Below are 22,011 nucleotides of genomic sequence, written 5' to 3'. Positions count from 1 at the left end.
CAGTCGGTGCTGATCTTCACGTAAAGGATCATTTTCTGTTCCAACCTCTTTCTACCTGTTACAGTCTGATTTCCTACAGAATGAGAAGCAGTCGCCTGTGTACAGGTACACATTTAATAGTTATTATAGACATTTTATATACATTTCAACAGTTGTTTTCTATGCGGTACAATCTTTAAAATCTGCTGTTTCATAGTTTGTAAATCAAAAAAAAAAAAAAAAAAAAACTTACAAAACTCATCAAAACTTGCAAACTGATCAGATTTTTTTTTCCGTTTTGGAAGACTAGAAAAAATACTTTAATTGTATTAATCATGCATTACACAAACCAAAGTCTTTAGGTACACAGTAAAGTTGTAGCGTGGGTGAAAGTGAAAAACAAACAAAAAAAAAAATACAAAGATTTGTTTGGAGTTGTCATCGATCAGGAGCCGCCCACGTTAAAAAATTAAATTAGAAACAAACCAAACTGGATCAGAACAAACATAAAATCCAGCTCCCCACACATCACAGCCAATCAGGTGGCAGCTCCAGGAGGCCTCTGATTGGACCGTTTCTCCTGGAGCTCAGGCAAAAAACCGTCTCATGACTCCTGTGACGAAGAAAAGCCAAACGTGAGGAAAGTGAAGATATGAAGATGACGAGGACGATGAGGAACGATAAAGACCCGACTGAGGTCAGAAGGGCTTCCAGGATCCTGTACGAGACCTGGATCGGCAGAGAGGGACTCCAGAGGACTTCCTGCAGTATCAGCATCAGAGAAAGACGTTGTTACTTTGGGTTGACGCTTTGCTGTCTGTTTTAGTTTGTGGAACCACAAACATAAAAAATAATTATGAGTAAATTTTAGATCCAGGAGGAAACTGATTCTGAAGCCCCTCTCTGTCTGGCACTGGAACCAGAACCAGGACCAGCATGCTCCTCTCCTCCTCAGCCGGGTCTCAACACTCCTCCCTCTCCTCTGCAACACTGAACCCAGAGTTTCTCACAAGAACCAGACGCCATCGTGATGAATCAGATGGAGGTTTGAGGTTCATCACGTGACAGGAAACAACAACCAGAGTTGGATGATGGGCGGGGCTGTGGGTGTGGAGGCGGAAGGACTGGACGGGAAAGAGGAAGGAGAATCCTCCTCAGTGTGGAAACGCTTATAAAAAGGATTATAAAAACTAGATTTATTTTACACAAACAAATCTTCCACGTGGAACTACAGTAACGCTAAAGGTCTGACTCCTCCGCTCGGTGCGTCGCTGGGGTTTAAACGCAGGCCTCTGATTGGCCCACCAGGGGCTGAAGTTAACCAATCCTCTATCAGCTCAACCCTCAGCAGAGACGAACAGAAAATCTGAGTGTTAACCGGACGTGATCGCTCATGAAATGTTTAGAAACTAATCAGCAGCTGCTTCATTGCTGTCCTTAAAAACGCTAAAAAAGGTTTTTGTTCTGAAGCTTTGGTTCTGATTTCATTCTTTAAAAAAAGAGACAAACCACGTTGGGTTAAAACCGTCAAACATTCTGCCCCTGTGACGGACCAGCCGGAGCGCGACGCTTTAAAGGAAAAATCCCCCTCAGATGCTTTCAGCTCACACAGTCGTGGATTCTCCTGTCAGTGGTAACGTCTGCTGCTTTCCCACAATGCCTTTCAGCAGTGCTCAGTCAAATCTGGGCTTTGTTGGTGGAATAACACTAAAAACAGTTTCCAACACCTTGCAACGCTGCTGTGGCCTATCTGTTTCCTGGTTGGTGTTTTCACAGCAGGATTAGTTTCCTCCTCATCCCACAAACAGCCGGGACAAGCACAAGGAAGAGGGAACGTGTTTTCACTCGACTAAATAAAAATGATAAAAAGTAAAAATAAATAATGTTCACGTTTCAGGGGCCTAGTGCTTTGTGGAGGAGGACCTGTTCTCCACTGACCACCCGTCAGCTGCTGTTCCCTGTCTGACAGGCCGACGGACTCGAACACAGAAACATCTGGATGTGGTGTTTGTGAGCTGGGAGGGATTTTTCCTTTAACTTCCTTTGCTCCTGTCTGAGGTCAAACTAGTGTTAACAAGAGGGCGGGGCTTCATGTAGTGTCATCAGGGGTGAGTGACATCACAGGACAGGTGAGCCGCTCTGTGTCGACCTGCACGTTTAAACGTCTCCACATTTGTGTGTTTCCCAGTCTCTGAGGCAGTGGGGGGACCCACAGCGCTACAGTGGAGACCCCCCTCACCTCCAGTCTTTCAGCAAAATAGAATCTGTGTTCAGAGACCTGAACAGACCTGAATCCTGTGTTTGTCAACAGTCTAGCCTCTCTCTATCTCTCTCTGGCTTTCACTGTCTCTCTCGCCCGGCGGTCGTCTGCTGCTTCTTCTGCTGCCCGTTTAGACGTAGACCCTGGCGAGGGCGTCGGCTCCAGCGGAGGCGATGTAGGCCTTGGAGGGGTGGAAGGCCACGTCGTAGATGGCCTCTTCGCTCTTCTTCCGGTGAGCTGTGATCTCCTGGACGCACGTTTTACTGTCGAGGTTCCACAGACGCAGAGAACAGTCGTGACCTGAGGAAGAGGAGACGGCCCGATCAATCGGCTGCAACAGGTTGTACATTGTGGTGAAAAATAACAGCGTCACAGACTCTGCTGGTCGACTGGTTCTGTGTTCTGAAGAAACTTACTGCCGGACATCAGGTAGATCCCGTTAGGATCCACAGCCAGACTGGTGACTGCGTCCAGGTGAGCCACCATGGCGTGGATGACTTTACCTGCAGACAAAGAGAACAGGTCACACCTTTCTCGGCCAACACTAAACCGACCAGCGTTCATGGATCAGCACACGTTAGTCCACCACGTTCATTGTTGCTGCAGCGTCTGGACGGGGTCTGGACAAACCTCAGTCTGCAGCAGACACAGGCGGACACGCTGAGGCAGACTGACCTGACTTGTTGTCGTAGAATTTGATGTGTCGGTCTTCGTGAGCGGTGATGGTGACGGGCAGCGTGGGGTGACTGACCACCTTGTTGATGTGATTCGACCCCGGGAGGCCTGGGGGGGGCACAAAGAGAGAGGATCCCATTACACACAGCACCTCACATCACCGTTGAGTCTGTGTGTGTTTGTGTGTGTGCTTACTGCTGTCTCCCTGCCCCTTCAGCACCAGTGCATGCTGGGATGTCTCCAGGTCGTACACTACCACATCTCCACTGTTAAAGGACGCCACCATGTGGGCGGGGTCACAACCATTAAAGTCCACTGACGTGGGGACCCCGTGCTCTGCAGACAGAGAAATGTCAATCAGTGGAGGGTGTGTGCAGCCGTGGCGTGCACGTGTGCAGCTATACAGCAGGGGACTCTTCCTCCTCCATCCCCTTGGTCTCACCTTTGTTTGTGTTGAAAGTGCTGATGCAGGGGTTCTTCTCCGTTGGGTTCCATAGTTTCACCGTTCCGTCGGCCGAGCAGGACAGGAGGCGGTTCTTGATGCCGCTGTAAGCCAACCCCCACACGGCGTCCGTATGCCCCACCCACGAGCCTGCCAGGACAGTAGGATCTGATTGGACAAGGACACTGTGTTAATAAAACTAAAACACTTGCACTTGTTTCTGTAAGAAGGATTCTGTATGAGAACTTTGGGACAACTGTCAGTTTACACTCTAAAGGGCTGATTATTTATTTACCGTAGGTGTCGTAGGGGTCGACGTTAGAGCTGGGGATGTTCCACCACTGGATCGTCGCGTCGATGCCCCCGCTGAAACACTGCTCGCCACTGGAGGTCATCGCCAACGACAACACCGGACCACTGAAACAGACGCAGCATTTTACTGATCCACTGCTTCACCACCATCTACACTAAACAAGCTGAAACTACAGTGTGTGAGTGCACAGACGTACACGTGGGCTCTGAACGTGTAGATGGGTTCCACATCAAAAGAGGCACTTCTGCAAAGCAGAGCAAATAAAAAACGTTACTGAACACATCGTTTTACAGCTGAGCTCTGTTCTGATGCAGGAAATCCTGTGGGGAGCAGATACTTCAGAACGCGTTCTGAAGTATCTGCTTCAGGGCTGAGTTTTATTCATCTGTTATCAGCAGTGAATTATTACACTGAGGCTGATTTTACAAACGTCATACAGTAAAAGTTGAATATTCAGATTTGTAAGTGTGTTTGTCTGATGTACTGGCCCAGGATGGGATGAATGTGCAGAGGAAGTGGCAGGTACTTTTTGGCAGGAACGGTCTTGGTGAGGTTCCACAGTTTGAGGGTGTGGTCCTCGGACACGGTGACCAGGCACGGCTCAACTGGGTGGAAGGCCAGAGCTCGGACACCGTCAAAGTGGCTCCGTAGCGTGTACTTCGGGTTCCACGTCTTCCTGAACGAGGACTCCTTATTGGACGGTAGCTGAGGTAAACAAACAATAAGTCACATGGTGAAATTCATCATAAACATCTGTAGCAAAGTAACGTGGGTCTGTCTGTCTCACATCGTAGCTGTAGTCCGTTTCGTCGTTGGTGACGGTGAGGTCAGCAAGGTCACCCAATCCCAGCACGCTCTCCAACACGTCATCCGGCCCCCCCAACAGGAAGGACTTCCCCCCACCGGTAGGAAACGGCAAAGGCTCCGCTACAGAGAGAAGTGAAAGAGTAACTTTCAGTCAGAGACACAGGGGTTCCTGATAAACCCACTGGGTCTGACACAGGGGTTCCTGATAAACCCACTGGGTCTGACACAGGGGTTCCTGATAAACCCACTGGGTCTGACACAGGGGTTCCTGATAAACCCACTGGGTCTGACACAGGGGTTCCTGATAAACCCACTGGGTCTGACACAGGGGTTCCTGATAAACCCACTGGGTCTGACACAGGGGTTCCTGGTGCCAGCCCACTCAAAAATGTGGAAAATAAACGAAGAACAAATGAAGGACAACTCTGAACCTCTGCTCATAGAACAAGGTAGAAAAAGCTTCATCAGTCGCAAACATCACTTAGACTATGAACCAGAACAAAATGAGCAGAAAAATAAGCAAATGAAATCAAACACATCCAATGTCACTAAGATTAATGACACGTTTTAGCTCATGACACATGAACAGGCCATTTTTTCTGTTTCAGTGTGTGAATTTGTCAGTTCGAGGATCTGCGGTTGTTCAGGTCCAGGCCCCTCACCCCACTCAGTCCCGTCTCCAGAACTTCGAGCCTCGCCTGCTCCCTCTCCGTCCTCAGCCGTCACCAGGAAGTCAAACTCCTTCAGAGCCTCCTCTGTGTCGGCATCGTCCTCTGACGCCAAGCCCTCATTCCCAACCTGGAGCAGGAGAGACCAGAAGAGAAGTCCGAACATGAGAGGCAGGAATGATGGAATTAAAGGAAACGTTTGTTGTATTCACAGTTTTGTGAGTGTGTGTGTGTGTGTGTACATACCTTGGTCTTGTGTTTCCTGGTTCGGTGGTGTTTGTCTGTGCTGATGTCGTCCATCAGGTCACCCTCCTCATCCTCATCTTCATCACTGTCCTCTGGGTTCTCCAGGAAGTTGAAGGTCTCCAGAACGTCACCTGGACTCCTGGACACACACAACCTCCATGTGACCTCTGACCCTCGCTAACTTGACTCTGTGTGTGTGTGTGATGTGTATATACTGTGTGTGAACCTCTTGCTGTCTTTGCGGCGCTCTGTCCCGTTGATCAGGTGTTGCAGGTTCTTGTTCTCCACAGACCCGTTCTGCTCGGAGGCTGACAGGCCGAGCAGAGAGCGAACCCTCTGAGTTCGAACGTCCAGGATGGTGTCTGTGTATCCCACTTCCTGCAGGTACCTGAAACACACAGGAACATTAATGCAGGAGTTTTCTCAAACTAGCTCCAGTCAAAGAAAATCTGCTCAGTGTAACAGTCCATGGACTGATCCGATCTTGGTTCTACTGTGATGGCCACTGTCACTACTATGTGTCTATATTAAAGAACAACACTGCGCGGGTTGATGAACAATGTAATCAGGTAGCTGAAGGTTGACCAGGAGGGGTTTTCCTTCAAACTCTACAGAAAACTTTCAACTGTGGCAGGATCAGACACTCGGCCTGTTTCGACTCTGCTGTGGTGGGAACTGGAACTGCACTTTCAGTTCCTAACACATTCTGGGATCTGGGTGCTGTGATCTGATGCACAAACACCGAGGCCGTGTGTGCGCTCTTACTGTCGGAGCAGCTGTCGTCCTTGTTTCCAGGTGAGCTGACTGTTGGCAGGAACAGCAGAGACCTCTGAGTCTTTGGCATCTGCAGGACAAACACACACAGTGGACACAATGAGACAACACTGACACACACTCGACCTCCTGCTGGAAGCTTTCAGACCAGTATTAGCACCAGGAGCCCAAGTCCTTCATCAGCAACAACACAGACCCGCTACCAGCAGATACAACCTCTTCACATTAAAGGACGAGCCCATGGTTTTCTCTGCAGCTAAAAGTCCGACTGGCTTCACCCACAAAAACACAACACACACACTACATCATGATCTGCGGCTCAGTTGAACTGAATCTTTCATCGGCTCAGTTCTGGTCAGGTGTCCGAAGTCCCCAATGCCACCAAGAAGCTGAATTAGCTTCTGCAACGATTCAGGCACTTTGGACTGGACAGTTTGTCCCAACCAGGCATCTGTAGTTCACGACGCAGCTTCAGGAAACAGGACAGGATGGGAGGGGCAAAGAGTGGGAAGGAGGAGCTTATGGTGGGACCAGGAGAACTGAACACAGATCCAACTGGTCCTGATGTGACTGACCCACTTTTCTTTCTGTAAAGCTCTGCTGCTAGAAATACTGTAATCATTTCCAGAAAACCAGAATTATATCGTTCACAAGAAGACGACTGGTGGATGAACATGTGCATTTCTAGTTAGAGAGGGTTTGTGCAGGTGCAGAGGATCCAGCACAGTGGGCCAGTACTGGCCAGGCCAGGTCGAGCTGATGTGCCTTTATTTCAAACAGCGAGAGCAGAACAAGAAGCTGGTTTTCTTTCAAACTGCAGGTTAATGAATGAACCTGTAGAAACCTGCTCTGTGACTGTGAACACTCACCTGATTCAAAGCTGGGCATCTTCATCTCCCCCTGGTTCAGCTCTGTCCCATATTTTAACTTGTGATATTTTGCTCTGAGGGGGAAACACAAAGTACATTTAAGATTTGATAAACGACAAAAAAGCAGAAAGGTGAGTTCAACATGTTTCCCTGGAGGTTTTAGTCTAAAGTCTGGAGTCTCAGGTTGAAAAACTCACTCATTACACCTGAAAACCAAACTGAGATGGAGAAAAAAAAACATGGAAACAACAGCTGAACAAACAACCTCAGGCCTTTGGTTCATGTGTTTGAGAGGAGCTTTTAACTTTTGGAAACAACACTGGCTGGCATGTGACACATGAACACACCTGCAGACGTGTCACATGGATAATATCGTTGCTATGAAAGGTTTTTAGAAGGAATGAAGATGTGAAGGACACAGCAGGTTATTCAGAGATGAGATGAACTAAAGTGAAAACAGAAACTGAGGTGGATCTAAAAACTGAGGGGAAAAAGAACAGAGTGATGGAAAGTAAAGAAAATTAGCAGCATGTTCTTAATGAGCAGACGTCCAAGCCTTTTCTTACCTTTCCTGCTTCAAAGCGTACTCTAACATTTTTATTCTTCTAACCAAGTCGTTCTTCAGGTTCTCCTGACCCTTCCTCTCTCCCTGCAGGAACGCTATCCTCGCCTAGGAACACACACAGAGATGGGGGAACATCAGTCATTCATCAAAGACATCTGGTACCAGACAGAAACTTACTCCAAAATCCTTAAACACTTCATGTTTGGATGTTTTCGGCAACACTGTGAAGATTAGTGTGTGTTCTTCACTCTGCTGGTACCTGAGGGTTTTAACTCTGGACTATATCCATGTGCCATGTGGTTCCAGAAGTAAAGGCACATGGATATAGTCCAACTGTGCCAATAAGAAAAGTAAAGATTAAACTAAAGCTGCAGTGGTCGGTCAGTAAAACGTCACTGTCAATCAACTGAGATAAGACGAAAACAGGAAGTCGCAATCAAGCAGATTTCTCCTTTAATCTGGCCGAGCAGTGAGCTAAAGAGAGGGTCTCCAGAACCTCCACATCACCTCCATCACCTGTCTGACCGTCTGAGAGCAGCTGCTTGTGAAACCCAACACTGATGGAGCTCAGAGTTATTTATACCAACACACACAGTGGTCTCTGCCAGCATCCCCATGGCAACGGGGGGGGGGGATTCGGAGGCGAACTCGGGGTCGAGACTTCCTCTAGTGAAGGTCTGCATGGTGACGGGGGACTCCAGGTCCCCCTGCTGCCAAAAGAGGGAGACAGAGAGGTGGAGCGAGAACAGGGATGTCTGGGAAGAGGATTACATAACACGCCGCAGAATTCAACCTGTGCTCTGATTGGCTGGCTCTGTGATTGACAGCCACAGCTCCAAACTCACCCCCAGCCCCCCCGAGATCCCCCAGACATACCAGAGGATGTAGGAGTGTGTCAGGAAAAGGACTGAGATGGTGTCTGCGAGAAAATCCCTCATAAAAACACAATCACTGATTTCACAGACATCGACAGACACACACGAGGCTGAAAGTGCAGCTTTCATTCAAGCAGCACCCTGTTCTTCCTGAACCTAAAGCTGGTCTGTGGTCACACCTGCAGCCTCAGGTTCAAATAAACAAAATTCTTCTTCTACTCAGATCAACTAAAGTGGCCTGAACGGGCTCAAGTCCCTCAGACCTGCAGAGAAATGAGCGGCTGCAGTGAAGTGTGTGCTCGCTCTGATAACCATCACTCAGCCTGAAGCGTCACTGCTGTGTGACCAGCCGGACCACGGAGCAGACAGAAGAAGAGTCTGAGCAGAGCAGGAGGAGGCTGCAGAGCATCTCCCAGCAGCTGGATGGTCCTGGGACCACAGCTGCCCACATTATTCACTGGGCCCAGACTTAAAACAAGCAGAGTGAAACAGAACCAGAAAAACTTCAGGTACAAGCTGGTCCAGCAGGGTCCAACTCGAGCAGGGTCCAGGTGGTTTTGTGAATAAAACAAGAAGAGCAGGAGGAGACACTTTGGAAAGAAAAGCAGAAAAACTGAGTGAGTTTCTGGACTCATGGACCCACATCAAGCTGTTTGGTCACATGGTCAATAGTCACAGGAGGAAAACTGAAGCTTTACAGCAGCCCCACTGTGGGACACGGAGGAGGCTCCCGCAGAGGACTGAACCTCCATCACACCTGGAGAACTGGTTTGTGCAGAGGAGCTGAGAACATGTGTCCTTCACAGTTGGACTGTCCCCAAACAACAGGCTCAGGACCCAGAGTTTGTGTGACAGATTCAACACACAAACACAACCCACTGCATCTGTAAACGGTGTGAGCACCTCGGTGTCAAAGACCGAAAACAGGACAGAAAATTTTCCTCACCATCCTGCTGTGAACATGACACCACACTGAACTCTTCTGACCTATAGCAGAATACCTCCAGTTTTTATACAACATGTGTTTTGTTTTGAGCCCCTCAGACCAGTTGGAGGCATCAAAACGACTTCACACCTGTTGAACTTTACAGCCTGAACTAGTGGAGCCGTGAGCAGCAGCTGGTGATGCAGCGCCTTTATTTGGACCCGAAGAGCTTCTGCTACCACACCACCCCTCTGCCCCCTGCACCTGGTGAGAATGAATCAAGCGCTCCTGGGGGACTGAGGAAGAGTGAGGTCAGAGCACCGGGCTGATGATGATGACGAAGGTGTGCGTGTATGAAGAAGTGAGCTCACTGGCCCAGATTTAACAGGAGGACAGATCGGGCTAAACGGGTGGGGTCATTCCTCTGAACAACTGTGTCATTATAACACAGACACACACACAGACACACACACACACACACACAAACACACAAGCCCTGGCTGCTTTGAGAAATCCTGTCAACATAGAAAAGTTGTCCCGCAGCTTTTAACGTCTCCTGGTTGTGTGACTGAACGGCAGCTGAACTTTCAGTCTGTATGGTTGTGTATATCTGTGTGTGTATATATGTGTGTGTGTGCGCACGCTGCAGTTATTTCGGGTCAGTCTACTTTTAGCGTCCAGCTGGGGTTGGGCTGCCAGAGCAGGGCCTAGTAGGCCAGGACGCCTAATTACAGGCTCGAGTCCCACAGCCCTGGCCTCTTTACCAAAACACAGTCACCACAGTGCTACTCACTGACCTGCCACCACTCTCCAGGTAAACAAGTTGACCTCTGACCTCCTCAGGAGCCTGTCAGAGCGAGCACAAAGGAAAACATAGCAGGAGAAGAACCGCACGACTGTTTTCACACGACAACCTTCAGGACACAACCGGCTTGTGTTTCAATGCTGTGGCTCTGTCCAAACACCGAGCGCCTCTGCTGGACGTCAGGAACGCAAGGCAAAACCAACAAGGAGCTTCTGGGCTCAAACCCCAGTCGACCCTTTACTCTGGGTTTCCATTTGCCTCCCACAGCCTAAACATGGATGGACCTGTGATTAGCAGTGATTACCAAACAGATTTCAATCATCTCTGGAAACTTCAGCCAGGCAGAGAAGAGAGAACACACCGGACTGTGTTTACATCCATGCAGAGCTCCCAGCTCTCACACCTGAACACACCTGGAGGATAAACAGAGTATCAACTCCTGAGCAGAGCTCCAGGTTTGTTCAAGGAACTCGCCCACAGTGGCAGAGAGTGGAAACAAAAGAGGAACATGTGACAGCAGCAGTGACAGTGGCCTCACACTGTAAGCTCCTGCCCTGAGGACGATTTTCTCAAAACAAATCCAATCCTCCTGAACCGAGAGTGTCTGGGGTGTCAGTGCTGTCCAGCATCAGCTGATGGTGGCACACACTGTCTGTTAGCTTTAGTCAGTGAATTTAGTCAGTCAATTTCAACCATCATAAACTTGAATAGCAAAGACTCAGGACAGATATATCTTCAATTTCAAAACTGAAACTCCTAAAAAAACAAAACAAAACAAAACAAAAAAAACTGTAAATGATTAACTATACTTGTTGGAACAATCTGTCCAATAACTCATGAACAGAATTATATTCTATGGTGATAATCGTTCCCACAGTCGTTCTCTTACAGGAAATGTTAACACTGCCACTTTCACCCGTTTGTTGGTTTGTCCCTTATCAGCAGACGGAGTCATACAAGAGGAATCCAGTGTGTGTGTCTCTCTCTCTCTCACTCACACACACACACACACACACACACTGTGTTACAACAAACACGTCAACACATTCCAGCCTCTGAAACGTTCACAACTAAACCTTAGACAAATAATTATCTTTCACTTAATCAAATATATCAAAATATTTACCTTACTAATAGAGTCTATACAACAAAGACAACAGCAAACTTTCCCATTTGAGATGATGGAACCACAAAGTGTATCCACTGCACCTCATCATGTTGCTGTGGTTGTAGGGTTGAATTTGACGGTTCCTGACTGTAGTTTCCTTTCTTTATTTTCACTTTTCCTGTTTCTTGTGGGGTTTTTTTTTTTTTGTTTGTTTTGGTGAAGGAATATCACGGGAACACAGATCAAGCTCCTACACAGTCAATCCTGCAAATAAATAATGTAATTCAAACTAAAATTACACATATTCATTCAACAGTGATCATCAAATAACAGTATATCTACTCAGGAGTAAGTACTTTTACTGTAAAATTTTAAGAAGTATTTAAATGTCACTATTTTACTCTTAGGTTGGATTCTGAATGCATCCCTTTTACTCGCGTTATACTTTTGTAGTAAAGGAGTTAAGTACGTCAGCCACTGCTGTCTGTGGGTGCACATTTTTAGAAATCATTATCAGTCTCTTCTCTTTTATAAACACAATATTGTTTATATTACAAAAAACATTTATGAAGTGTCGTTCTCCTAAATGTAAAACATGAATTTTACTCTAATTACAATGAGACTTTTCATTAATAAGGCTGATGTTCTAACCTGGAACAGATTAACACTAACGTTTGTCTTCTACCGCAGTAACTCACTCTGTTGTATTAGTTAGTACTCTCATTTTATATTAGTATTATTATTCTCATTAACATTAGTACTCTCATTTTATTAGTATTATTATTCTCATTAACATTAGTACTCTCATTTTATTAGTAGCTATTATTATTCTCATTAACATTAGTACTCATTTTATTAGTATTATTATTCTCATTAACATTAGTACTCTCATTTTATTAGTAGTATTACTGTCATTAATATTAGTACTCTCGTGTTATTAGTATTAACTTAATTTTTTTAGTATTAATACCCTCATTTTATTTGTACTAATACTCATTTTACTGGTATTAGTAGTCTCATTTTATTAGTATTAGTACTCATCTTAAAAAAACTCTTACTTCCACCGCTGCTAGCACGCAGCTAACTTTGTTAGCGTGACAAACCAAAATGGCTGCATGGAGACACATCTGACAGAGCTGGACTCGTTTCTGCTTCACCGACATTTGACCTTTAATCCCAGATAAAAAGTGTCGATGTTGATGAGCAGAGAAAACAAAACTGTGACAACAGCAGCTCCGTTAGCGCTCCCTGCTGAGTTATCATGGCGAAGCTAACGGCTAGCTGCGGCTAACGGTAACCCAGCGCCCCGTTAGCTTAGCTTAACCCGCTGGGTTAGAGACGGTAGAACAGCCGCGAACGTCCGTGGAGAAAATGTCGGGACGGATATTAATAAGCGGATATTACTAAACTGATATTAATTAAAAATTAACTGCGGCGACACTTCGGGAAACACCGCCCGCTCTGCTTTTTGTCCCCAGCCGGCTGTCGCTGCTCTTGGCTCGGCTAGCCGCCGACAGAAGCTAAGTGTGCTAACCTGGAGCTCGGCCCTCTCCACCTCCCAGTGCGCCCGCTCCATCTCGAACCGGGCCCACTCGTGCTGGATGTAGTGCAGGATGCCGGGGATGGTGTACTGCTGCTGCGGCCGGGGCAGCTCGTCCGGCTGGTGCGGCACCATGACCGCGCCGCCTCCGCCCGGCGGGTTAGCGCAGCCGCTGCTGCCCTGCTGCTGAGGCGGCAGCGGCTGTCGCGGGGCGGCCGCTCCTCCCCCTCCTCCGCCGGGGAGCTCGTCCATTTTTCAGGAAAGTAGAAGCCAAGTCCGGGCAGCAACGCTCCGCTCCGTCCCCCTGAAGCCCGTGGCTCCGGCGCGGCGTGTGCCCCCGGGCTGCGGTGAGTACGGTGGCTGCCCCCGGGCTGCGGTGAGTGCGGTGGATGCCCCCGGGCTGCGGTGAGTGCGGTGGCTGCGGACTCGGTGTTGGTGTGTGGGTCTAACCGGCCGCCATTACTGCTCTCTCCCTGGATCCGACGGTCACTGAGGGAGAACCCAGCCGCGCTGCATGACGGGACACTTCCATCCTGTTTCTTCCCTGTCATCCAAACACACCGCGCTGCGTTCCAGGTTCAGGGAAAACGTAGGAAATTGGATCGACACTATAAACGCGACGTAGAGTACAGACAGCGGAGAGGTTTAATTGGGGAGAAGGAGTCTAGTTTGACGTGATAAACTTATATAAAGGCTTGGAATTGACCTTTCACTGCTGCTTATTTGCATTTACCCTGAAAATACAGGTGCAGATAGTGTTACGGACACTGCAGCATATAAATATCAGCTGCACAGTATTCACTTAAATCACCCGTGAAAACACCAATGCCTGCCTCTCCCGTTTGTTCCATCCCATAGTATATCAGGACTAATTCAAGCCATTTCATTTGAAGTGAAGATAATGAGGAGAATTTGGAAATTTGCAGCTTTAATGCCACCCAGTGGTAGTAGAAATATTTCCTCGATCTTCTAGTTCATCTTAAAAACCACAAAAGAATCATCAGCTTATCGTCCTTTACATCTTATAGTTTCTGTTGATACAGTTTTATTGTCTTCCAGTTTTATATAAAGCAAATTACACTCCGGAATAAACACTAAAGTTCTTATTTACCATTTGACCTAGTATCGGTGAACGCACCAGTTGAGCGTCCTAATGCGCATGCGTTAGTTATGCTAAAGGCTAGTTAGCTTCACATCGACTGAAACAGGAATTTGTCTGTTTCATAGTTTAAACTTGAACGTCACTTATAATATAAGATACAATGTAAATTATATAATATATGATATATAAAATAATTGAACTTCAGCCTCTGAACGACGTGTTAGAAACATGCGCCTTTAAAAACAAGCTAACAGGAATTAGCCTGTTGTTTTTTGCCGTTTAGCTTCAGTCCAGACCCAAGCTAACAACTGCGGTAAGTTCAATAATAAACCTCGTTAATAACCGGAGGATGCCGGTATGTTCGACGGTTATATAGAAGTTTTATTGTTTATTTTAAAGCGTCGTTATTACCGGTAATAAAGGAGAATAACTACACTGTGGTGTGATGCATTCAAGTGCTCCTCGGACACCGAGGAATCCCAAGTTTTAATTTTTTTCAACATCTGAAGTTGAACCAGATTTCAGGGTTATGTTAATTGTAGGATTTAATTTTCATTATTGTCAAGAAACCTCAGTCAAAAGTGTCCTCTGCAGAAGGAAAAAGATGAATGAATTATCTCCTGATGACTTCATGGATTCTTTCAGCTCTGAAACACGTATTTGCCAGGCTGCAGTCGGAGGATGATAAAGTTCGTGCTGATGGTGAACCGACAGGGTCAGACCCGACTGTCCCGGTATTATCAGCCTGTGGAGTTGAATAGGAGAGCAGCATTGGAGGCAGACGTGGTCCGCTGCTGCCTGAGCCGCAAGAAAGACCAGGTACCTGAAGTGCACACAGTGGTTATCCTTTTAAAAAACAGCAGCATGCTCCTTTAACCCTGCTCCTCTCTGCTTGCAGTGTTCGTTTGTGGAGTACAAAGACTTTAAGCTGGTTTACCGTCAGTATGCTGCTCTGTACATCGTGGTCGGGGTCACAGACACTGAGGTGAGACTTTATTTTTATTGATTCAGTTTATTTTATGACTAACCCCTAGATCCAGAAGCTCCCAGTTAGTGTCCGTCACTGGTCCTACTGGAACACAGTAAACAAACCAGATCCCACAAAAATCATCCACTTTCTAGGTTGTGAATTTTCAGGTCAGACCAGAATCCATGTGGTCGTTTTAACGTCTCCCTCCTCTGCACATGTCGCCTGTCGTCATCATTCAGTGTGGGAAACATCAACATGGAGGAGGGGGGGCAGTGGAGAGACCAGGACGCTTCACATTGGTTGGACATTTATGGAGAAGCTTCTGATGGAGCCAAACTGGAAGGAACATATGGGAACCGAGCCTGGGTTCTAGTATGTTCTGGAATGTGGATACAGAAAAGTATGTGAGAGAAAGCGCTGAACCTGACCTGCTGTGTGATGTTCTGTCTCCCACAGAATGAGCTGTCCATCTACGAGCTGGTCCATAACTTCGTGGAGGTTTTGGATAAATACTTCAGCCGCGTGGTGAGTTCACTGTCAGACTCGTGTCACATGAGCAGCATTTATTCTCCAGTGTTGTAAAAAGGCTGAATGAAGAGCAGAATAAATACACTCACTAATAATCAGGAGCTTCCTGTTTAACCAGCTGTATGTTTGTTCCCCACAGAGTGAACTGGACGTATCCTTTAACACACTGCCCCCTGTTGGCATGGTGCTAATGCTAACATGACACTGAATGTGTGTAAGTTGTGTAGTAAAAAGAAGAACAGATGTTTGTGCAGTTTTAAGCGTCGCAGTGTGTCGACATGTTTAGTGACAGCTGAGGTAATAAATGAACGGCTCATTTTAAAAAGCTCTTCAGTTTTATCTCGCTGGAACAAACGAATCGTTTCAGATCAGACTTTTTTCCTGAACTGTGATTCGTGCTGCTGTTCAGTCCACTCACTCTCCTGTAGTTACTGTTTAGAGATCCACAACATCTCTCTGTGTCAAAGAAAGACATCCTTACTAATCACTAGTTTAAGATATAAACTAATCTCAATTCACTGGTCACTGTATCTGCAGCACAGTCCCAGTCTGGTGGTGAAATGATAGAGAAGCACAACAGACAGTGGGTGGAGCTTGTGTTTGCAGCAGGACCTTCTGTTTGTTTCCTTGACGCTGCGTCGTCTCCAGATCATGTTCAACCTGGACCGAGTTCACATCATCCTGGACGAGATGATCCAGAATGGGCACATCGTGGAAACCAACAAGAGCAGAGTCCTCGCTCCCCTCACCGCCATCGACAAGATGGCCGACAGCTGACTCCCCACGGGACAGTGCTTCATTCCCAGGAAGTGATGTCACAGACCGACAGGACCCGGACTCAAATCGGACTTTTGACTGACTTTTAAAAACTGTGGTTTGTCCTGTTTGTCATCTATGCCTGTAATAAAGCTGCCAGGTGTCGTCCCCTGAAGCTGCTGGGAGCATTAAAAATTCACACACACCAGTAACTGGGTGAACTACAGTAAATTAAGTTTATCAGCTGAAGAACCATGAGCCAGGTCAGCGGTGTGGCTCCCTGCTGGGTTTTCAAACCGGGTTCTGAGCCACAGTCACTGCTGTGCAGCCTCCCTTCACAAAGCACAGGAAGCGTCTTTACTTCATACTTTGCAAACATTTTAATGATTATTTTTCGGAGCATACACATTTGAAAATATCTGTTTAGCTCAAACTGCAACTTGAGTTAAATAAATGTTTATAATATACAAAGAAAATACAGGGAGAGCAGAGCTGCTTTCTTTTTCTCTGTAGATGTGTCACACACACAACCAGTGTTTCTGCCTCTATAGCTTCATTGGAAAACACCAGACACACTCTGACCTTTGACCTTTACAGGCGGTCAGAAACAACCCGGAAACTGTCTCACACACATGGAAACAAAAAGCTGTGAAAGAAAAACTAAAGTGGGAGGGGCATGATTGTTGGAAGGACGAACTGAACGCTACGAGTCACAGCAGGCACTAAACTGAGGAGGAGGAAGAGGAGGAAGGTCCCCACACACACACACACGCACACAGCCTGCAGCAACAGGAACCAACAGCAGCTCAGGTGGATGAGGAGGAGGATGCTGCTGATGAGGATGAAGGAGAGAGGAGACGAGCGAAGGAGATGTTAAGGATGTGAGGAGGAGCGTTCTTTTTCATTTACTCTCCTCTTCCTCCCCTTCTCCTCCTGCAGCAGGCGGGCGGCGAGTCCTTCGGTCGGCTGGTTTGGATTGGCTGGCTGATCCGTCCATCACGCGGCGGCGGCGACAGACGAGACGAGAGGAGCATGCTCAGCGCGGCGGCGGCTGCAGGTCAGTTGAGGTGGAAGCCTTTCTCCATGGTGGCGGCCAGGAGCCGCTCCCTCATGATGTCCTCTGACGAATATTCAGGAAGCTTCAGGTAGTGGACGCACGTGTTGACTGATGGGTAACTGGAGTCTGTGGCGTCGACCTGAGGACAAGCAGCAGCCAATCAGACGGCCTGATCATCATCATCAAAATACTGAGTTTGACCAGAGCCAGAGGAAAGTCAGGACAGGAGGAGCAGACGGGGGGGACAGGAGGAGCAGACGGGGGGGGACAGGAGGAGCAGACGGGGGGGACAGGAGGAGCAGACGGGGGGGACAGGAGGAGGACCCTGTACCTTCCTGACGATGGTGAGGCGGGGGTGCAGGTTGGCCAGGCCTCCAGGGGGCAGCGTGGAGCAGCCGGTGGTGAACTGCAGGAAGGCTTTCCTCTCGTCAGACGACATCCCACACAGAACTCTAACGAAGCGCAGGAAGCCGGGACTGAGGAAGAGGAGGAGGAAGGTTAGTGAGTGTTGACGAGCAGCTGGGGGACGCTCAGGTGTGCGACGACTCACCTGTCTCTGGTGTAACCCAGCTTTGGTTCAGTATAGTTAATGATGTCATCGGCAGTCCAGGAAGGTGACTGGTTACCACAGAGGATCATCTGAACCTCCTTATGGCTGAAAGAGCTCAACTTCTCCATCGGGAACACTCGATTAAATCCCTCTGAGGAGGAGAGCGAGTGTGAGAGTGAGAGAGAGTGTGTGTGTTACTGTGTGTGTGTGTGTGTGTGTGTTACTGCGTGTTTACCTCTGAATGCCTCCATCTGCTTCTGGATGCCAGTGTGCATGCAGAAATCAAACATCAGCTCCACATACTCCTCTGCGTTCTCCATGGTCACCATCTACACACACAGACACACACACACAAAGAGCTTCAGGACCAACTAAACTGAGGTTCTCTGTAGAGAACATTGAGACAGGAACCCGTCTGTGATGGTGTGACCACAACAGAACTTGTTTGTGTTGTTACCTCGTCGTCTCCGTTCGGTTTAAGGTCCACAGCTGAGAAACCGTGGACCTTGGACGATGGACAGAACTGGAAGTTTAACCTGCAGAGAGGGAGTCGTGTTATTCCTGTTCTGACCATGAAGAAAACCAAGCAACTGACCCTGCAGAACAGAACAAAGTCCAAACCCAGGAGCACACTGATCTCAGAAAGACCTGCAGTGGTCTCAAACCAGGTAGGGTGTGGTCTGAGAAGGTCCAGGTCATTTTTAAACTTGTCTGTAAATCTTTAAAGGCACAAAACAAACAGGCCTGTAAATGTCTGCAGACACATAATGGACACAGTCCCCACAAAAACATCAAGGACTGATCTGTGTGTTTTACCCGAGGTCCTCGATGCTGAGGGGGGGTCCGGAGCCCAGCGGGTTCCTCAGCATCAGGTCCTGCAGTCGGGTGTTCTTCTCATCTTCAGATAAACTCTTACTGGCCAGAATCTGCCTCCTCTTCACCGCCAGCTCCTTCACCTCCTTCAGGAAACTCGCCCTGATGGAGAAGGAGCAGAGAGAAGACAGTTAACCTGAGTGTTCTCACTAATCCAGCACACAGGAAGTTAAATAGTGACATGTTTCATTACACTTTAAACACACACACACACACACACACACTTCATGTGTCTCAGTTTCTGCAGGTTCACATCTAACCTGTGGGGGTTGACCAGCTGGAAGTCTTCCCAGGTGAGGATGCCATGGTACCAGGCGGGTGGTTTGGGTTTCGGGGGGTCCATGATGAACTCAGACTTGGAGTCCTCGTCAAAGCTGCCCACGGAGTAGGTCTCCTGGCTCTCTTCGGTGGAAGCCTCCGACCGCACCTCAGACAGCAGCAGGAAGGGCTGCAGGTGGGGTCGCTCAGGGTCGTGGCCGTGCGGCGAGCCGCGGGACTGATACAGCAGCTTGCTCATGTTGGACTTGATGTCCCCCATGCAGAGCAGCTTGAAGAAGGGCTGCGAGACGGGTAGGTCCACCAGCCGGTTGTCCTGGATGCACTTGGCCAGGAAGATGCCCAGGAAGTGGAAGAGCTTGGTGATTCGCTCCAGCTCCTCGCTGTCCTGAGGGAACGGAGCCGGGAACAGGCCGCAGGAACGCTGCACGTAAAAACCAGGAGGCTTCAGACCACCGCCCAGGTCCACCTGAAACACAGAGGGGCGTGATGCTGGAAGTCCTGTGAGAAGAATGAAACATTTGACCGGCAACAGATCAGCTGATGAAGATGCGTGTCTGACCTGTCGTGACTCGTCGTCGGGAAAGTCGTCGTCGCACAACCAGATTCCCAGAGACGTCCTCTGAAACTCAGCAGCCACCAGAGCGTAAAACTCCAGAGTCGGGCCGAGACCGGTTCCCTCCTCACCCTGAAACTCCACCTGTAAAATGAGCATACAGCTGGTGTAACTCTAGATGAACGTGGACTCAGAGAGCGTGATTCTGTTTGGTCACAGCTGCAGCTTTAAACTTACAAAGTCGTTTTAGAAACGGTAAATGACCGCTCACCTCCAGCACGGACTTCCTGTCGGCGTGGACCTGCATGACGGACTCAGCCCACTCCATCATGGCTTCTCCTCGGGGGACTTTGACCCGCTCGTGTTTGAGCCGACCCACCCTGAACTCTCCAGGATCGTCCCGCCGCACCGTGGTGGACGGTCGAGAGCGCTCCATGGTTGCCTCCCGTCGGTTCTGCAGCCACACGATTGCCCTGCACACACGCACATACAGAGGTCAAAGGTCACAGTGACAGACAAACACAGACACAGCTGAAAAAACTGGCAGGTCAACACAAGGCACCAGGTAGCAAACAGTCCAACAAAAACTAAAGCATGTGATGAAGTTAAACCTCAGACTGATCCTACTTCAACAAGCTTTAGCTGAAAATTCAGGGCTCCCCCCTAAATTTGATGTTTCAGGACTATATTCAGCTCTGGAGCAGAACGTGTTTCTGTTTTTGACTCATTCTGACTTTTCATTTGTGTTCGTTTCTAAAACATGTCATTGTGAGTTTTTTAGTTTGCAGCGATTTCCTTCCACTCACCTGGATGCTCCGAAGGCGGTGCAGGTGAAGTAGAGCTGCCGGGTCTCAAAGGGGATGAGGAAAGGACACTTGGAGGTGAGCTGTTCACACCAGTCAGGCAGCGCTCCGCTGGCCAGAGCCAGAGGCTCCTGGGAAACAAAATGACACAGAGGTCAACGACGTGCCGCCTCCACACAGCGTCGCAGCGTCTGTCAGAAAACAGAGGCTTTTTCAATCAGCTCAACAAGCTGTGGAACAAGCCGTGAAAACTGACCTCAATCTGCTGCAGGATCTTTGTGGTGATCTTTTTACTGGTGAACTCCTCTGGAGACGCGTTGAACTGCAGCTCGTCCACATCTGCACAGAGATCAAATAACATCCCTGAACTGACACACCACCAACGCACAGCAGCAGCCGCGAGAATTCAGTGTGTGTGAGACGCGGCGTGTTCGTACCCTCCTGTAGCGTCCGTGCGTTGGACGCAGAGTCTCCTCCGATGATGTAGAGGATGCGCAGCAGCTGCAGGACGTCCTCCACCCCGCAGGCATTTTGGCTGCAACCCGCCTTCGCCTGTGCTGCCTCTCTGGCCCCGCCGAGAATCTCACTGCTCTGATTGGCTAAAACAGAGCTTGGGCTCAGCCCACCTGACCGACCCCCGACGCCGTGCTCACAGAAGTCCTGGAGGAGGGAAACACATGAGGGTTCAGGTTTTTCCTGATGTCCTTGACATGACCTTCTGTTGCACAGTGTGTCAGTAAACAAACAAACAAACAAACAATGTGTGGATACGGCTTATAAGAAACAATTACAACAATTATTAATTCACAATTAAATAAGTTGATTTGTGAAAAAAGAATCGCTGGCCTCGGGTCACACAGCATCATGTTTTCACTGATGTTCTGGTCTTTGGACTGAGTGTGTGTGTGTGTGTGTTAAAGATCACGTCCATAAAAATGAGAGATCTGTGTCAGATCTCAGACCTGCGGCGCCTTCAGCAGGGGAATGTGAAAACAGGCTGAGAGTGATAAGTGCACGCAGCAGTCAGTGCCGACTCACCATCTTCCCGCTCTCCTTCTCTTTATCGGAGTCCTTCAGCTCCCTGTACATGATCCTGCAGGACAAAGAGCCGCAGTGAAAACTCAAACATCTGTGAAACCAGCATTAAAAACATCTGTCTGTGCGTCGACCACTCGGCTCCGTCCTCTTACGTATATGTCGGCTCCCAGATGCGCCGCAGTTTATCCGTCTTCACGGCTCCGTTGCAGGAGAGCTGCAGCAGCCGCTGGACGTAGTAGAAGATGGTGGACTTGTAGTTGGTCAGAGGAAGCTCCACCTCCCGCGTCGTGCCCAGACCTGCCACCTGAACACACACACAGTTGATGTTTGGGATCTTCATGTCTGACTTATTTTGAAGGTACATCAATAAAACGGCCCCAGTTTTACCTTCAGGGTGAGAGCGAGGTGAGGAGACGGAGCACACTCCACCTCCTCCTGAACCTCCGAATGGGGAGTTCCTGCCCCAAGAGAAAGGAAATAGTTACAGAATGAAATATGAAGTCAAAATATAAAGTCTCTGTCCACTGTGAAGGCCATTTCTTAGAGCGTTCCTCATCCCTCCCCCCAGCGTTTGCTCAGTCCGTCACCCAGTTTTGTTTGTGTTGGCCTCGGCTCTAACTCAAAGCTGTTTAATGGTCCTGATGTGTGTGC

At 48.3% G+C, this 22,011-nt stretch overlaps 3 protein-coding genes across 13 annotated transcripts in view; 1 reads left to right on the top strand and 2 right to left on the bottom strand.

Moving 5' to 3' along the window:
• Nucleotides 1-98: 98 nt before the first annotated feature.
• On the bottom strand, nt 99-13,353 carry strn3 (striatin, calmodulin binding protein 3). 3 transcript variants are annotated; one of them, XM_026300368.2, is made up of 16 exons: nt 12,846-13,353; nt 7,600-7,703; nt 7,034-7,107; nt 6,156-6,234; nt 5,617-5,778; nt 5,391-5,529; nt 5,139-5,274; nt 4,457-4,596; nt 4,196-4,374; nt 3,866-3,913; nt 3,652-3,773; nt 3,357-3,524; nt 3,110-3,250; nt 2,915-3,022; nt 2,656-2,742; nt 99-2,539 (listed from the first exon to the last, which is right to left on the bottom strand). In XM_026300368.2, exons 1-16 carry the CDS (start codon nt 13,101-13,103, stop codon nt 2,370-2,372), a joined length of 2,115 nt encoding a protein of 704 aa, XP_026156153.1. In that variant the 5' UTR covers nt 13,104-13,353; the 3' UTR covers nt 99-2,369. The 3 variants fall into 3 exon arrangements, with proteins under 3 accessions (XP_026156153.1, XP_026156171.1, XP_026156162.1); XM_026300386.2 differs by lacking the exon at nt 12,846-13,353 and adding an exon at nt 10,196-10,377; XM_026300377.2 differs by lacking the exon at nt 12,846-13,353 and adding an exon at nt 8,192-8,625.
• A 173-nt stretch (nt 13,354-13,526) lies between these two features.
• ap4s1 (adaptor related protein complex 4 subunit sigma 1) lies at nt 13,527-16,683 on the top strand. Its single transcript, XM_026300396.2, has 6 exons — nt 13,527-14,266; nt 14,599-14,772; nt 14,852-14,938; nt 15,380-15,448; nt 15,591-15,602; nt 16,100-16,683. The coding sequence occupies exons 2-6, from the start codon at nt 14,635-14,637 to the stop codon at nt 16,226-16,228; spliced, it is 435 nt and encodes a 144-aa protein (XP_026156181.1). The 5' UTR covers nt 13,527-14,266; nt 14,599-14,634; the 3' UTR covers nt 16,229-16,683.
• hectd1 (HECT domain containing 1) overlaps nt 16,564-22,011 on the bottom strand; it is a 26,074-nt gene continuing 20,626 nt past the window's right edge. For all 9 annotated transcript variants that reach the window (XM_026300306.2, XM_026300298.2, XM_026300314.2 and 6 more), the window contains 15 exons: nt 21,748-21,818; nt 21,513-21,664; nt 21,361-21,415; nt 20,760-20,982; nt 20,579-20,661; nt 20,326-20,453; nt 19,791-19,992; nt 19,526-19,663; nt 18,948-19,432; nt 18,631-18,789; nt 18,272-18,350; nt 18,050-18,143; nt 17,815-17,965; nt 17,596-17,740; nt 16,564-17,403 (listed from right to left, as the gene is read on the bottom strand). In XM_026300306.2, coding sequence (XP_026156091.1) covers nt 17,266-17,403; nt 17,596-17,740; nt 17,815-17,965; nt 18,050-18,143; nt 18,272-18,350; nt 18,631-18,789; nt 18,948-19,432; nt 19,526-19,663; nt 19,791-19,992; nt 20,326-20,453; nt 20,579-20,661; nt 20,760-20,982; nt 21,361-21,415; nt 21,513-21,664; nt 21,748-21,818 — 2,303 coding nt within the window. In that variant the 3' untranslated portion in view covers nt 16,564-17,265. The remainder of the gene's footprint in view (nt 17,404-17,595; nt 17,741-17,814; nt 17,966-18,049; nt 18,144-18,271; nt 18,351-18,630; nt 18,790-18,947; nt 19,433-19,525; nt 19,664-19,790; nt 19,993-20,325; nt 20,454-20,578; nt 20,662-20,759; nt 20,983-21,360; nt 21,416-21,512; nt 21,665-21,747; nt 21,819-22,011) is intronic.

The sequence above is a fragment of the Mastacembelus armatus genome, chromosome 22 (genome assembly GCF_900324485.2).
Source record: "Mastacembelus armatus chromosome 22, fMasArm1.2, whole genome shotgun sequence".
Taxonomy (NCBI): domain Eukaryota; kingdom Metazoa; phylum Chordata; class Actinopteri; order Synbranchiformes; family Mastacembelidae; genus Mastacembelus; species Mastacembelus armatus.
This window is presented reverse-complemented; position numbering and strand designations above follow the sequence as displayed.